This window comes from Stegodyphus dumicola, chromosome 9, assembly GCF_044657685.1.
Source record: "Stegodyphus dumicola isolate Sdum_Otavi_A_Nest chromosome 9, ASM4465768v1".
NCBI lineage: Eukaryota > Metazoa > Arthropoda > Arachnida > Araneae > Eresidae > Stegodyphus > Stegodyphus dumicola.
In genome coordinates this window covers 133,033,122-133,050,228 of record NC_140776.1, presented here as the reverse complement: position 1 = coordinate 133,050,228, position 17,107 = coordinate 133,033,122, and the positions used below count along the sequence as shown (strand labels likewise).

Sequence of the window (17,107 nt, the reverse complement as noted above, 5' to 3'; positions counted from 1 at the left end):
TTTCCAGAAAATTTCCGTTTTTGATACTGTGGCGATGGAAAGCGCATAGCGAAGAGTCAACGCAGCACAGAAGTTAAAGCTAAAACGTGGTGCATTTATACAATATTAGAAGCTCACCAATAGGAAGGTTTTGGTTAGAAAAAGTTTCAGTTCTCAAAATTGTGAGTTTTGGTTCCGAATTAGTTACGTCATAGCGTTACCCAAGCCATGCGAGATGGATTGATCTAAAAATGAAATCCAAAGAAGTTATTACGATTTTTAGAATAGAGAGGGAAAATTAAGGGAATTTTGATTTACATATTTTTATCTTATATAGTCATATATATGTATGTGTGTATATATTATAAATTTCATCAAGTAAATATATTATTAAAAATGAAGTAAATGTAAAATTTGAGTATATGTATTGCTTTTAAATTTCTGAGTTTGTTGTAATAATGGAATATAATAATGAAACTTGAAAGATAAAAATCTTTAGGTCCAAACTAGCATTTTATCAGAAGAGATAAAAATTTGATTTTGTAAGTTAGGTCAGTTACACTGGTCAGCAGAATTGAAGGATGATGATTGAAATAAAATGTAACTGATATTTAATGAAGAATTGTCAATAGAAATTTTTGCAAAAGCATTAGTTAACATAAATTATAATGTTTGGCAGTAACATAAATTATAATGTTTGGCAAAATATTGAAATTAAAATCAAATTAATGGAAATTGGAGAATGATGGAAAAATTAAGTCAAATATTTTGGAAAAATGTTTTCCTTTAATATGGTGTATGGCCATCTCGCACAGATATACATACCTCCCATCTTGATTTCATAGGTTTTTAACAAAACGTTGATAAGTCTTGTGGAATTGTATGCCACTCTTCTAAAAGTGAATTTTTCAGCTCCCGGATGGTCCGGGGAGGAATTTGGCGCGCTGAAATTTGGTGCCTTCAGGCATCCCACATATGGTCAATCGGGTTCAAGTCAAATGAGTAAGGTGGCCAATCGATTCAAGTGATATCTTGTGTTAGCAGGTATTTTGACACCACATATGTTCAATGAGACCAAGCATTTTCATCCATTAGCAAAAACTCTGGGCCAAAAGCACCCCTAACCATTCTAACGTTGGGTTCCAATACCTAGTTTAGATATCTGCTTGAAAGATAAACAGCTCGGGGCGGCCATTTGTTATGATTCCTGTCAAACCATCTAACCGAGGTTGTCGCTGAAACGGGATATTCCACGGACAAGGGAAGGCAAGTTACGTGTTCCTTTCTTTCTCCAGATCAAAACACGTCTAGAATCACTGTTCAGACTACACCTGGACATTTTAGTAAAGAATACTCGGACTACACTTTTTGGCTCCATTAAACGAGACGATAGCACCAGTTTAAACGGGCCTCTGGAAGCTGGAGTGACTGGGACACCAACCATTGGTTTTCTTGCATACAGTCCAGTCCAAGCACGTTAAGCCTTCGTGCAGCGGTACATTGGTTAATTCGAGTTTCTGTGGTAGCCTGAAGGTCTAAAACCAAATCTTTCGTTTTCGCTTCGCTTTTTCTTGGACGCAACAACGACAGAAAACGGTCTCCTGATGCAGTCTTGCCTGCTAGTGACCAAGCTGTCTATCAATTGATTCAGTGCTTAGAAATCAGCTTCGAACCTTTGATATGACACTTTGAGGGATATTCAAATCTTGGGCGGCCTTCATTTGTGTTTGATCTCATTCGATTCTACCAATTACAGTCTTTTGCAAAAACATCGAAGCTCCAAGAGGGACTTTTGCAATCGTGACGAAATTTGGTATGCAAAAACATCTTGATCGAATATGCAAATGATCAAAGTTTCAAGGCCGATCATAGAGCGCATTTCTAGTGCGCAATTTACAAAGTATAAAACTAGTAACAGAGGTGAGAAATTTAATGTTTTTTGTTGCTGCCATTGTAATTCAGTAAAGAAGTAACTAAAGATGCAATTTCGACGAAGACCTTACAGACAATTTAACGACTTCGAACGTTGTCGAATTGTAGGGTTGCGTGAAGCTGGGTGGTCATATCGAGCAATAGGCCGCCACCTGCAGCGTACAGACACTTGTGCGAAGATGTTGGCAATGTTCAGCGATGAACACCGCTTCACAAGCAGATTATCATCGTGTTAGTGTCTGGAGAGGACGGGGCCAGCGGTCCCAATTAGCCTTTGTTTTACGAAGGCATACAGCCAGGCGCTATTTCTTATGACAGCAGGTCATCTTTAGTCATCTTTAACAGCTCAACGTCATGTTGATACCATCCTGCGGCCGGTTGCATTACCTTTCATGGCACGTCATCCTGGGGTCATTTTCCAACAAGATAAGGCCATGCCACATACCGCTCGCATATCTCTGGACTGTCTCCGTGCAGTTAATACTCTTCCTTGGCCATCAAGGTTACCAGACCTTTCACCAATCGAGCTTGTCTGGGACATGGTATGCCGCCAGATTTGGATACACCACAAAATATCCCAGATCTGAAGCGAGAACTGATGAATGCCTGGCCGAATGTGTCGTAGGATGACATTAGGAACCTCTGTCATTCCTTGCCTCGACGAATTCAAGCATGTACTTCTGCCAGGGGCGGTTCGACCAACTGCTAATTTGAACGCTCAGTGGATGATTTTGAGCCGTAAACAGGAACTATGATTTTTTAATCATTTTATTATCTGTGTATGAGCTATAGATATATTCAGTTTCATCAAAAACAACCACTTCCTTCATGGTGCTTCGACTTTTTTGCAAAAGAGTGTATTTGCCACTTGAGCCACAATTGCTGAATACTTATCACTCTCAGAAACCACATTCATTTTAAACAACATTACGGACCAGAATTCTAACATGAGTCCATTGCGTTTCACATTGTCCGTTAGCGAATTTGCATATTTTCGACTCTAATGTATGCGCAGAAGTGCAATTTTGTGTTCAGTTGTATTTAATTAGCATAAATAATTACAGCATTGGGCACTGGCTGCAACATTAACTTAGCGAGCATAATTTTTCTCATTATCCTTTAATTGTGAATACCAGTGTATTTGAGTATAGCAAAGACTTGATTGTTATTTGCCTAAGAAGGATGCCTTCATAAAGGACTTTCAAGAGGAAATTGGTTGTATTCATGTTATATAGGAAGAAAACTACAAAAAACAACCATATAGCCTTGTCAGTTCATCTGGGATTGTACTCTCAGCATTTATCAGCATATAACCGACCAGAAACTAGTGCCGCCAATTCTGCAAGTAAGCAACAGTTTTGAGAATTGGCACTTTGCCATGGTTGGATGGTAATTGTTGTGTTAGTGTAATGTAACATAACAAATGGAATGAGGTGTATAAAATAGAAAGACTTGTAATATAGACATTTTTATATCAAAAGATACCCAGTTACAAAATTTATATGGTTTTTGCATAAATTTAACTTATTTGTGTAGTATTTTTACGTTTTGTGATATCGTAAATTTCAATCTTAATTTGAAGTAAGAATCAAATTAATGACGATGTTTTAATGAATTAACATTTTACTCAACTTGATGATGTATGACTTGATTTTACTCAACTTGATGATTTATACGTTATTAATAATAATATCTTATGTGTGTAAGTGCAGTAGAATTTCAGTTACTGGATCACTTGTGTCTTCTGTGCAATCACTGTGTCTTCTGTTAAGTAAAATTAAGTTTGTTCTTAATTTGCTTATGTGTTTAAATTTTTCACTCATTAAAGAAATATAAAAAAGACAATGCAATAGAGTACATTTTTAAAAAGCTATTGCATTAATTCAGATGAAAGTTATGAGATATCAATTGCGATGCAAGCCCCTGACTTATCTGGATTTATGTGGTGATATGTGGCCTTTAATATTATTGATGGAAATGCAGTTACCTACTATATGTTGGCCTATTGTTCTTTGTGATTCTCTGAGCAGTTTTACAATTTTACATATTAATAAATAACGTCCTTGTTTAATTTTTAGTAGACTAATGCATTTTGTTTAAGAAAATAAATTCTAATAAGAAATAAATAATACATTTTGGCTTTTGTGGACATGAGAAATAATTGCCTTATGTGGTTTTAATCCAGTATAAAACAAGCTTGTGTTTAATTTTAAAATTTAATTTTATGCTTTTATTAAAATAGAAATGCTTGTGTTCTGAGTTAAGAGAAATAATAAATTGCATTGTTTAATTTTATTGAGAAAAACATGATATGCATTTTATTTTGCAAAAATAGAAATGTTTATTAATCTATAATTTCTTTATTCAAATAAAATACTATAAACAAAATAAACAAGCCCCTGACTTATCTGGATTACAGTAAATATCTATTTGGTTAACAGTAATAAAAGAAAAAACAATTTTTTAGATTTTGCAAACATCTAAGCTAACATCTAAACCCATTTAGTCTGTATAATATTTGGAATTCTATTATACTTAACAAGGTTATTTCATAATACAATTATTCTTTTATATTTTCTTACCTCCATAACCATAAGCACATGCAAATACAATCCATGCAATGCCAAGGGACCATCCAATTCTGTGAATTGATGCATAAATTGCAGATAATGTCATTTGCATGGCTTCTCCATTGCGATAACCGTACAATCCACACATAACAGCTAAATTGCAAGCTATTGCAGCACACCATCCAAATGTAACAGAGCTCTAGAGAGAAAATTTTATTTAGAATTGTGAGACTTGAAATATTAATTTATTAACAAAACTCATTTATACGTTATTCCTTTTACTAAAATGTGAAATAAAATGAAATTGTTTTTTTTTTTTCTTGCTTGAAGACACTTAATAAAGTTAAGGGGAATGAAAAAAAAACAATATTTATAAAACTTAATAATTATTTTAAATTGAGAAGCAATTATATGCAATAATAGAAACTTTTTTATTAATTATAGTACGCGCAAACATTCAGGAAAATTATCAGTTGGATAAAATGTGAATTATACCTAACAGTACATTAAGAATAAAATAAAGGAAGTACATTTATTGCTTTCACACTGCTTAGTCTCTTTGATAACTACTGTTATAATTTGAAAGAAAAATTAATGTTCTCCGTTTCGTCTAACAGCAACACTTTGAGAAGAACCAGTCTAACATGTTGGATGGAAATTGAATTAAAAATCTTATCTTCTGAAAGGTGAACATTTGCAAGTCGAGTGGACAGTAAATAGCATAACATAAGATAATGGTCTAGTAAATAGGAAAAATTCTGCTTATAGATATTTCTAATGCCAACAATATATTGATTCTAATAAACTATTTTTAGATCCAAAACTTCTTTGCAGCATTTTCTTAAGATTTTTAAGTATTCCAAAAAAACATTTTTTTTTATTTTTCAGCTGTCTGATATTTTTTTCATATTAAAATTTGTTTATGTACTGAAATAATGACATCTGAAGTCGCAGTATAGATATATTATAACGATATTGCTATTATGTTTTAGGCTAAAAAAGAAAAAGAAAAGAATCTAAGCCTTCTAAACCTTAAGTTAATTCCGACTAAATTTTAGAATATTTTATTGTGCACGAAAATTAAAAACATAAACCCTCAACTTAAAAAATATTGCATCATCCGGATCAAATCTGCGTTTTAAATGATAATTGAGAAAGCATTTTTAAAAAAACATAATAACTGAGAGCTTTTGGTGTGCGTGTCTGTCTGGTTGTGTGTTTGTTTGTAACCTCAACTCCTCCGGAACGGCTGGGTCCCGGGCTTAGCGGAGCACACCGTTGGATTCGTCACGTCCTTGGCACGCCATTTTGATCATTGGCGTCTTCGTGCGACTTTAATTAGCCGATATATTAATTAAAAACTAATTTTCCCCCTACGCTTTTCCTACGTTATGCACTTTCTTTCTCGGGTTTTCCCTATTAGAAAGATTTGGCTACGTGCCAAATTCTGTTTTCTCGAATATTTACGGAACGGCGCGTAATTGAAATTCGAAACGCATAGCCCCCGATTCCAAAAAGTTATCCTAATCCATCGGTACCAGTTTCATCGTCGTACGACTTTAATCGGCTGAGATATTAATTAAAAACTGCGAAAACGCTAATTTCCGAACTCATTCTTCCGAATGGCAACAGTCTCGGAATTAGCTGAGATAAAAATACTTTTTCGAAAGCGATGGATGTGTGTGTGTGGGGGGGGGACCGGCTGGCATCCGCTCGAGCGTTGGATTGGCGAAAAGTTCACGCATTTAAAGGTGGAAAATCACGTAAAAATTAATAACTTTTCTTCTAATTAACTTACGGACTTGAAACTATTATCAATATTTCGACTTTTGTGATTATAATTAATGTTTTGTTTCATATTTTTTTAAAGATCTATTCATTCGTGATATATATTTCTGTTATTGTTGCTTTAAAAATTGCATTTACATTTCATATTTTATACATTTTTTTTCAGGTGTACATAGAATCTATAATTTTGTCTCTTCAGATGCAAATATATTTTTTACTCATTGCATGCATTTTTGCAAATTCAAAGAGCATATGTAAATATCTTATTATTTTTAAAAATATGTTATTTTTTTTTTTTTTTTTTGGAATAATATATTTTTTCATGGTTTCAGATTCGTGCACTTAATTTACATATGCTCTTTGAATTTAAATGATATTGTAAATTAGTTCGCAGTAATAATAATTATTTATATATTTTTTTAAATTAAAATTTCTTAATTAAAATTTAATTGAATATTAGCTTTATACGAATTGAGAATTATTGTTAAACTCAAATTTCATTCCTTGGAGCAATGGCGCAAGAGAATTATTTAAATTTAATTTAACTTAACTACATTCTTGTGAAGCAATTTTGTTGTAATTTTGTGCGGATACTGTTGAAGTTTAAAAAAAGAAATTCTAATAACGAATCTACTGTTGGACTAATAAACCCGAAAACGTTCGTGATTATAGTTTGTACAACGGCCCATTAGCGGCTGAGCGGTAAAGTCGCTGAACACTGGTAGTTCGGTCCAACTTTATAATCATAGCGAACGGGTTGGCAGAATGGGTATTTTCGTGATTTTCCGCATATGTAACATGTATGCAGTATCTTGTGGATGTATACGTGAATAAAGCAGGCGCAGTCTAGGAAAAATCGCTGAACACTGGTAGTTCGGTCCAACTTTCGAATCCCGGGGCGTGGGCTAGCTGCATGGCTGTTTTCATGATTTTCCGCATGTGTATCGTATATAAAGTATCTTCTGAATGCATACGTGAATAAAGCGGGCGTAGCAAAGGTAAAATCGACGTACACTGGTAGTTAGGTCAAACTTTGGAATTCCGGCGAAAGGGGTGGCTGCATACGTGTTTTCGTGATTTTCCGCATGTGTAACGTTATGAAGTATCTTGTAGAGGCATACGGGAATAAAAAGCGGGCTCAGCCCTCTCAGCTGTCGGGTTTGCCCTCTAAGCGGCGATTCCTTGAAACGGGCGCTCCACGAAGGCATCGGCGAACGAAAGTGGGCTTCAGCCCGCTCAGCTGGCGGGCTCGTCCGCTAGTCATCTTTATTTTCTGTACACAACATTGTACTTGAAAAATTTATGCTAGGACTATGTTAGTCCCTGCAAGAGAGCAACTGAGGTAGCACCAGTTATTTTCTTGCATGGGTAATTAATGCTGCTGCATCATGCCGATACGGAAAGCATAGTCATGCTTTTAAATCCGAAAAATGCAGCAGTGGATGTTCAACGCTTGATGTTATCTTTAGTCTAGGTCTCTAATATTGCACGAAAATGAAGTCTGCATTTTTGAGTAAACAGACGATATCTTTCGATCGCTACCCAATCACCTGTTTGGCATAGTCATGAAGGCGTTTCTATAATGGCGTTTTTCGCAGCAATCTTGCCTAGCGATGTTACAATAAGTCATTCTGCAAGTTAGGCCATAACATCAAATTATTATAATACATTTTTATCTTTTTTCAGTGAATATATGATTTATGAATATATTCAAACATCTTCTATGACTTGGGACTTTTTCCTTTGTTTTTAGTTTTAAAGTAGGATTCGTAACATTGTCAAAAATCCTTAGTTTCGGCCAAAATTTGTAAAGATTCTGCATTTTGCTTATATGTCTTTTGCACCTTTTTGCGACTGTCACTTTGAGTTGAAATAACAGTTTAGATGAACGTAAAATCTAGACCATTCAGATGGTAATGAAGTATTCGGGTATCTGACCGGGTTGTTCATCCAGTCATTCAAAACACACATTATCACCCGGATGCTAGCTTTGTTTTCAAAAGTCCTATCCGACTGATATATTGTAGAACTTATATAATAATAAATGTATTATTATTTTCTAATAATGCGTAAATTTCTTTTATAAAGGAAAAAAAATCTCTCATTTAATAATCTACTGCAGCTTAACTACTATATTACAGAACATAATTTTTGTAGGGTTACTTAGTTAATATTATTCAAATTAAATCGCAATACAAATTACATTAATTTTGTGCATAAGGAAATAAATTTACCTTTCTTAGTTTTACTTCAGAGCAGCGATTCAGAAAGAAACCCAAAAGCATTCCGATGGAAAATGCGCCAATGTGGTCGTAGGCTTGAATGAAAACTTTGTCCCAAATTATTTTTAAATTTCTAAAAATGAAATAATGTTTAGTCAGTTTTATTTTAAAATGATGTTCATATGCATGAAAATATCATTATATATTTTGACTTTTATATATTGTGCATTGATGGGGTCATATATTATACAAAACTATTTTTGCTCGTTTTATTGTGTAGGCTTTACAGACTAACGCAGTTTGCGCAATTCATATATGCACAGTTTGCAAATTCTTCCTGTTTGCATATATTCATGATGGCGCTTTCCCTCATGATGGCGAATTTCGCAGCATTCTTGTCGAGTGACCTTACAATAAGTCATTTAACAAGTTAGACCTTTACAGCAAATTATTATATTTATTGCTCATTTTGGCATTTTTATATATCATGTATATATTTCATTTATATTATTCTGAGGTTGCGTCTCTTGGTTATGCATCTCCCTCTTTTTTAGCAAATTATTATAATAAATCTTTTATCTTTTTTGTTGTTGTGTGTGCGTATTAAGTTTAGTTTCCTTCTAAATATGGTTAGTTAGAAAATGTGCGCGAATTATTTTTTTATTTCTCTAAATCGTTATTTTATTACAATAATGTCCCCTAAATTAATAAAAATGGAATTATAATCTTAATGAATATGGAATTATAATCTTAATGAATATGGAGATTTTAAAAATCATTAGTAATAAATTAAGTAAATCGTCCGTACTTTACAAAGAATTACCAATATCGAACTTGTGATATAAAAAAACGGAGATGCAACCTTGTGGATATGAAATGGAAAAAATAAAAATTGTAAAAGTGAAAATAATACCGAATATGACTCTATTTTAGAAGAAATTCCTCATACATATCAACATAATACAGCTATATTTTTTGTCATTAAACAATTTTTAGTTAAACCAAGGTCCAAAGAAAAAATTTCCAATTTCTTAATTTAGTGAAAGGTGAAGAAAATAAAGTCCAGGCTAATTTAATAGTCAAAGGTAAAGTCCAGGCAAAGCATTTAGATACGGTCGAGAAATTACTGATATAGGAAACGTAACGATTCGAAATGAATTGTTGGAAGTTATTGATAATACCTTTTGCAATGTAGTAACTTAAAATATAGCCAAATATTGGCTTCTTTATAGTAAGAAAAGTAAAGAAGAAATAAAAGCAGATGAAGCTTTAAAAGTTGTTTACTTAAGATTGGAACTTTTAAAAATATTTAACGCAGATTTATGCTCTAGGTGTAGATACTGGGAACACATTCAATAATATAAATATTCTTCTTGCGCTATTCTATAGTTTATTCCTTGATAATCGAAAGCAAACCTATAAAAATGATTTTCTTTGATTAAAAATTACATCATTATGTATGTTTATTATCTATATATTATATGCATATTGTTATAAAGACATTTTACTCGACTTTGAAGTTGAAAATAATACGCCGAGGAATAGCCTATTAAATTCAAAGCCCCTTATAAGTATCAATAATATGCTTTTATTTTCTGGTATGAAGTGAAGAAAGTATTGTGATCCCAAAATATTTCGGATATTACATTTTACAGGGAATATCCATTTTCACCTCTTCCCGAGTTCATTTTTACTACTTTTTTGCGTGATGTATGTACATATGAGCAAAATAAAGGACTGTTTTTTGTGAAATGGATTACAATGAATTTTTTTCATAACGTCTTACGTACGCATATATGTGTCTGGCGTAACACAGAAATGGTTAGCCGTAGAACTTTGAAATTTTGCATGTGGATCTTGTATAACATCTAGCTGTGCACCATCCATTTTTATTTCAATCGGCAGTAGTAAAAGTATGTCTATAGAATCTTTGGTCTTAGCCATATACTTCCAGGTACAGATACGTTTTAAATGACAAAAATATTCACACTTTAGCAATGTCAAATTAAAAATAATTTAGTTTGGTCAAATAACGAAATATAGCTTTTAATGTGGTCTCCCAATTCATATATATATACATATATATATTAGTCCAAAGAGGCTTTGTCCCTGAAGGACTATTGTTTTCGTTTTGCGATTTTCCGTTGAATCACAATAAATGTCCGCTTCACTTTTCAAACTGTTGCCACCAAATGTTAGAGTAATGCATTATATTTGAAGAAATTAAATAATGAAAAATCGGCATAAATGTATGTATATTTCTCGCATTGTGATAAAACAACGGTGCATAGAGCCATCGAATTTTGAATGACGTAATCATTCTACGAATATGGTCATGTGGTAGATCAAATTTGAAATCTGGAATTTGTTTTATGATCGATTTCCTATTTTTTTAAAACTTTAACGAATTTTTGATTAACAAACTCAAGGATTTTAAAGCGAGCAATGGCAACACTCTACAGGGGGTGGGAACCTTTTTATCTCCAGCGCGTGCGACTGCGTATCGGAAATTCTAAAGATATGCTCATTTTAAAATTGCTATTAAACTGAATTTTGTGGTTTAAGTGCAAAGAACTTGATATTTAATAAATAAAGGTAATACACAAAACGTTAAAAAAAAACGCCCCTTTGGACGTAATTTAAAATCTGAAATCTTTCAGATTTTTTTTTTTTTTTTTTTTTCCTGTATATATTGTATTTGTTCCTATAGTTCCTATAGTTTTATACTCGATATGAAAAAATAACAATGCGAGAAGTTTGGCTTCCGTACAACAAAATTAACCGGGATATCTAATTTCAAAATTTTCAGTTTCGGATGTCATTTTCATTTTGCTTTGGACGTAGTTTATCGGATAATTAAGTTAGAATAATTGAGAAAATAAGTTTAAATGAAGTGCAAGAAAAATGTGTATAATTTAATAAGCCCATATAAGGAAATCATGAGGTGTCCACATCAGATTTTTGTAACATATACTGAAAGCAAAAATTTGAATCACTCACATAAAACTAAGGAAGTAAAATGCTGGTGCTGGTGGTAGATCGTTCATCAATGTCACCATTGCAATAGCTGTGCTGCTGCCCAGAATGAGGATGATATTTACAAAAACACCAATGGATGTCCACCTATAATAATAATAGAAAGAATATAGTGATAGCAATATAGACAATATATAAAGGTAAATGTGTAATAAAATAGTAACAAAGATAACCATATAAGCATAATACAATTAGTTTGCACCATATCAGTGAGGTATGCAGACTGTATGGTATCTCTTAATAATTTTGATTAAAAAGATTAATTATGTAACAGTTCAGTAATTCGGTTAAAAGGAAAGAAAATGAATAACTAAACTTAAAACTTACTTGCTGAGAATTAATAGTAAAACGGGAGCTAAGAACAGCATATGCATCATAGCACAAATTAACCATGCGTGTGGAAGACACTAGAAAAATATTTAAATTAGATATGTTTGTGCATAAATACAAAAATATACACTAATACTTTTATTTTCGTTGCAGAACTGTTACATTTTTCAAAAAAATTACAGATGCTTTTAATTATGTGACTGTATATTTTACCAGTAAAGCTGTTATGAGTTACAATGCTTCTCTCTGAAGATTAATTAAATAAGAAAGAAGAGGATATTCTTTAAATTGGTGGTAGCGTTTGACTTTTATTTCCTCTTTTTTATTTGAGAAGTGGAAGGGTTAACATAAATTTAAACTGAAAAAACAGCACTAATTGTTTTTGTATATAATACAGAGTGTCTTCCTGAAAAGTTAATCGATGTTGATAGACATTACATCCCGATAACACCTGACATATGTAACAATACGGTGCTACTGAACAGAATATGTAAAATTTACTGAATTTCCACTCACTGAACTCAAAGTATTGGACTTCGATAATTTCCAATTCTTTAATAATTTCACGAATAAGATGAAATGTATTTGTTTGTATTGAAAAACCTACAGTGCAATTATAAAATACGCTTAAATTAAATTTATCTACTCAGTATATTTTAAAATTTAATATAGATACAAGTAATGGAGTTTAACTTTTATCTCACTTTGATTTCACTATTAGACACGGGTCACCCTTTACTTAAAAAAGTTTTGTTTTAAAAAAGGCCAACAGCTTCGCCTCTCGAGATGCACTGACTCTCATTTTATTAATTATAAAACCATATATATATATAAAAAGCCATGTACAAAGAAAATGTGAAACGAATTCAGAATTGATCATTTACTAATATACTTAGTGTTTCTGGTATTCCACCTTAAATGACAGAAACTTTACGTTTTACTAAATAAATAATATTTAAATTGACGCTTAGAGTAAAATAGAACTATTATAGAAAAGAATTAAACTATTATAGATTAATGAATTTTGTGTTCTTCTGAAAGCGTTACAGGCCTGGTTCCAGGCATAGGTGACATAGGCAGCCCACAAGGTGCCGATTTACGGAGAGCATCAGTCACAGTTCCCTACTAGGAATAACGCTTTGGTGGAGGGATACAGATAAACTATTAGAATAGTTTTCTGTGACATTGAACTTGCTTACAGGTTTAACGCTGGGACTACTTTATTCATGCACCGAAGGGGGTGTATAATTTAGAGTACATTAATATTTATAATTGAATGATGAAACGATGTATTATATCAATAAGTATTACCTTTTTCTAAAAATAAACACTTATCTACACATATTTAAAAAAATTGTATAGAAGTATGAGTATGTATGTCTCTGAAGAAAAGATTGTTTCTTACAACTTAGCTTTTTAATTTCAGCAGTCTAAATTTAGCTTTTGTTTGAGTTTGTTATTTCAATTACGAGAAGAATTTTTTCGTTCAAAATCAATTTTTTTATTTTATCATCTAAAAATTATATCTGATTTTTTGTTTTGTTTTGTTTTAACTTTAATCCATATTCAGAATCATTAGAATTCGACGGAAGAAATAAATATTCACCTTTGAACATTTCGGCGAAGCTCAAGTAAACACAGGACAGCAGCTTCAAATATATCTCATCAGCCTATATTATTAAATACGGTTAACCACTTTCTGCATTGCAGCAGTGCTTTGAGCAGTTCAACTTAGTGAACATGATAGTCATTTCTTTTAATAGTCTTAATAGACTAGATAGATGCTGCGTCATTTAAATACTTTGCAGGTACCCACTTTTCAACGCTGTCAGCTTGAATGACGCTTTCGATATAGTAGACTCAATTACAAAGTTTGCATGTAACATCGATGCAAATCTGTGGATTTTCAAATGATCACAAAATATTTTGTAAATTTTTCTGCCGGACATATTTTCAAGAAATTTTCACCGAGAATTTTCAATTTTTTTCCCCTAAAGAGTTTCTGTAATTTTTTCCAGTCACTGAGAATTTTGGCTGCAGGAGAAGCTACTTTGTGTCCTTTTTCTAAAAATAAACACTTATCTACACATATTAAAAAAAATTGTATAGAAGTATGAGTCAAGTGCCAATTTCTGAAACGGAAGTTAAGGTATATATGTTTGAAACACACTTTACACTGATTTAAGATATTTAATTAATGTCTACTATTTTTAAGACCATATATTTTTTTAATATACTTACTGTTTCAGATGAAGACCAGAAGTTGTTGAGTGCCAGAACATTTAACCACCATCTTTTCTTGCAATTCTCAACAACTGGAGTAACAACATCAGCCCAGATTGGCCCGTTGCCCACTAATGGTAAGCACAAGAACAAACCAATGACGATAACTTGTGAAAACGCAAACCTGTTTTAGAAATTATTAATATATTATCAAAACTATAGGTAACGGAAACTCTTTCAAGACTTCAAAAACAGGTAGTTCAATATTTGGTTGATATTCAGCAGTTATGTCTTAAGTAAAATGTCATGAATTATAACTAAGGAAATATGTAATTCGGAATAAAAAACGTTTTGATTGAAGTATTAATACGAATGTATCCTTCCCAACAACCTTGTGTTTAGCAAATAAATTCTGGTATGTCAGCAGATCGCTTCTGATGAAAAGGGACCGGTACCTGGTCGCCCTCAAAATCAGTAGACTTTTGGCTAAAATCTATACCAAACACAAAATTGTTGCTTTGTATAATTGTTTGCTTTACTTTGGCGTATTTCTATTCTCTCTTGACCTTCAGTATAATTATAAAGCTAACTGCGGAAAGATAAATGATAATTTTGAATTTGTTTGGTTTGAAAATTTATTTGTAGGCATGTAAGTGTAAGCGGACAAATTTTTGATCCAACAGTCCACCTTTAGTAACCTTTTCATTAGATGTCTTTTAGAAATTTGCTAGCTAGAACAAAACAACTAATACTTTGTAACTAGTGTAAATACAATATACATACATAAAAATGTGCATAAAGCATTTTTATATTAATGAATGACTACATGGAATTTTCGAAGTGAATATATTATGATGTTAATTATTTGAACAAATATTTTTGCTAATATAAAATTATATCAGATTAGAAGGATAATAGGCATTTCAAAGAAAATACGGCAATAAAATATAATACAAAATCAAGAGTAAATAAAATGGAAAACATGAAATAATAATAACAAAAATTTGTTACTGATAAAAAGATTCAATAAATTTATTAAATAACCAAAACCAGAAAGCTTTTGTATCTTATTAAACAAGATGTTTTTTACAACGCATGCGTCATTGATATTTGAAGTTCAGTTTAATAATGCAATATTTCTTTACTTACAGATCTCAACATAAGAGGAGGGATTCGTATAAACTTGGAAATAAAGTTGACAAATATTCATGGGAGTCTTGATCACTGTTTATTCAGTTACCTCTAGTCCGACGTTTGCACAGATGTAACATGAAACGAAATCAAGTTTACAGTGTAAAAACTATAATGGGATGTCATCTCTAGCGTGACTGACATGAGAAGGTCTTAAAAATTTCTCATGGGAATATGAAAGTGCAGCTGAATAAAGTGCGACGGATATGGAGATATTTTTCATTGTAGTTTCATTCGATTCTTTTGCGCATGCATCAGACAGTAGGCAGAGCTTAAATTGCGCCGGTGCCCGGCTCCGGTACTTCTCAGTTTTAGAGATACACTCATGTCCATAAATTAAGGATAATTCGGAGTCACGCGGAAATCGAACTCTAAAATAAATATATCATCTGTAAAATCACTACACACATCTTCAAGAATCATATGCAAATTTCAGGAAGTAACCAGACGACACCGATGGTACGTCACAATGACGAGAGTGTAAGAGAATGATATATAAGGAATACAGGCAAAGAAGTAAAATTGTTCGCAGGCGCTTTATAAGCATTTCAGTGCAATAACCGAATAGTTATGACACAAAGGACGCATTTGGATGATTTTTTACGTGGTAGAATTATCGTCCGTCTGGAATGTACGCCCACATTCCACACTGTGGGCGTACCCAACTGGAAGTATCAGACGAACTTGAAATTGCCCAGAGTGTCATCTCCAGGCTTTGGCAACGATTCCAAGATGATGGTAATGTGAGTAGACGTTACAGCACAGGTAGTCCCAGAGTTACAACGCCGAATGAGGACCGGTATTTGGCAGTTACTGCCAAAAGAAAAAGGCGGAGCACAGCCTCAGACCTGTCTCGTCAGCTCTCTTCAGCCACTGGTATGACAATTTCAAGGCAGACCGTGTACAGACGCTTAGGGTAGATTGGTCTATATGCTCGTAGACCTGTCAGATGCGTTCCACTTACTGCAACTCACTGTCGCCTGCGGTTAGCCTGGAGTAGAGAGCATGCGATGTGAACACCGCAACAGTGGGCTTGTGTGATGTTTTCCGACGAGTCCAGGTTTAGCTTGCAGTCTGATTCTCGCCGGACTTTCATATGGAGAGCTCCAGGTACCCGTTACCACCAATAAAACATCATTGAACGACACCGTTACGGTGGTGCAGGACTGCTCGTTTGGGGTGGAATTATTCTGGGTTCCAGAACTGACCTGCATGTTCAAATTGGAACCATGACAAGCCAAATCTGTCGGGACGTCATTCTGGAACAACATGTACGTTTGTTTCGGGGTGCCATGGGCGCACAATTTGTGTTTATGGATGACAACGCCCGTCCTCACCGTGCAAACATCGTAAGCGAATGCCTTCAATCGGAGGATATCACCCGTATGGACTGGCCAGCATTCTCACCGGACTTGAATTGAGTAGAGCACGTGTGGGACATGCTTGGCCGACGAGATGCAGCCCGCCAACCTCCTCCTACATGTCTACCGGATCTTCGGAGAGCATTGCTTTTTGAGTGGTGTTATATCCCCCAAGATCAGATCGATAATTTGATACTCAGCATGCCTATGCGTTGTACGGACTGTATTGCATCGTCTGGGAGACATACAATGCATTAACAATCATACCAACCATGTAATATTGTTTTTTTTTTTTTTTTTGTAAACAAGTGTTTTTGTAATTTGCTCCAGGGAGAAAAAATCGCTAATTTTTTTTAATATCAAACATATAGCATCTTTTTTTGCTCTTTACCTTTTGTTTAATAAATAAGCTTTACAGATAAGTCAAATTTGTTTTGCTTCTAACTCTTCCTTTGCCTGATTTTACATTATCCTT

General features: G+C 33.3%; 1 protein-coding gene across 1 annotated transcript in view; it reads right to left on the bottom strand.

Annotated features, from left to right (window-relative positions):
* The window catches only part of LOC118199087 (nose resistant to fluoxetine protein 6-like), a 138,749-nt gene that overhangs the window by 6,825 nt on the left and 114,817 nt on the right, over positions 1–17,107 (bottom strand). Inside the window, exons 9-13 of the mRNA XM_085824134.1 lie at positions 14,099–14,264; positions 11,855–11,934; positions 11,492–11,614; positions 8,504–8,624; positions 4,494–4,680 (exon numbers count right to left, since the gene is read on the bottom strand). Coding sequence (XP_085680260.1) covers positions 4,494–4,680; positions 8,504–8,624; positions 11,492–11,614; positions 11,855–11,934; positions 14,099–14,264 — 677 coding nt within the window. The remainder of the gene's footprint in view (positions 1–4,493; positions 4,681–8,503; positions 8,625–11,491; positions 11,615–11,854; positions 11,935–14,098; positions 14,265–17,107) is intronic.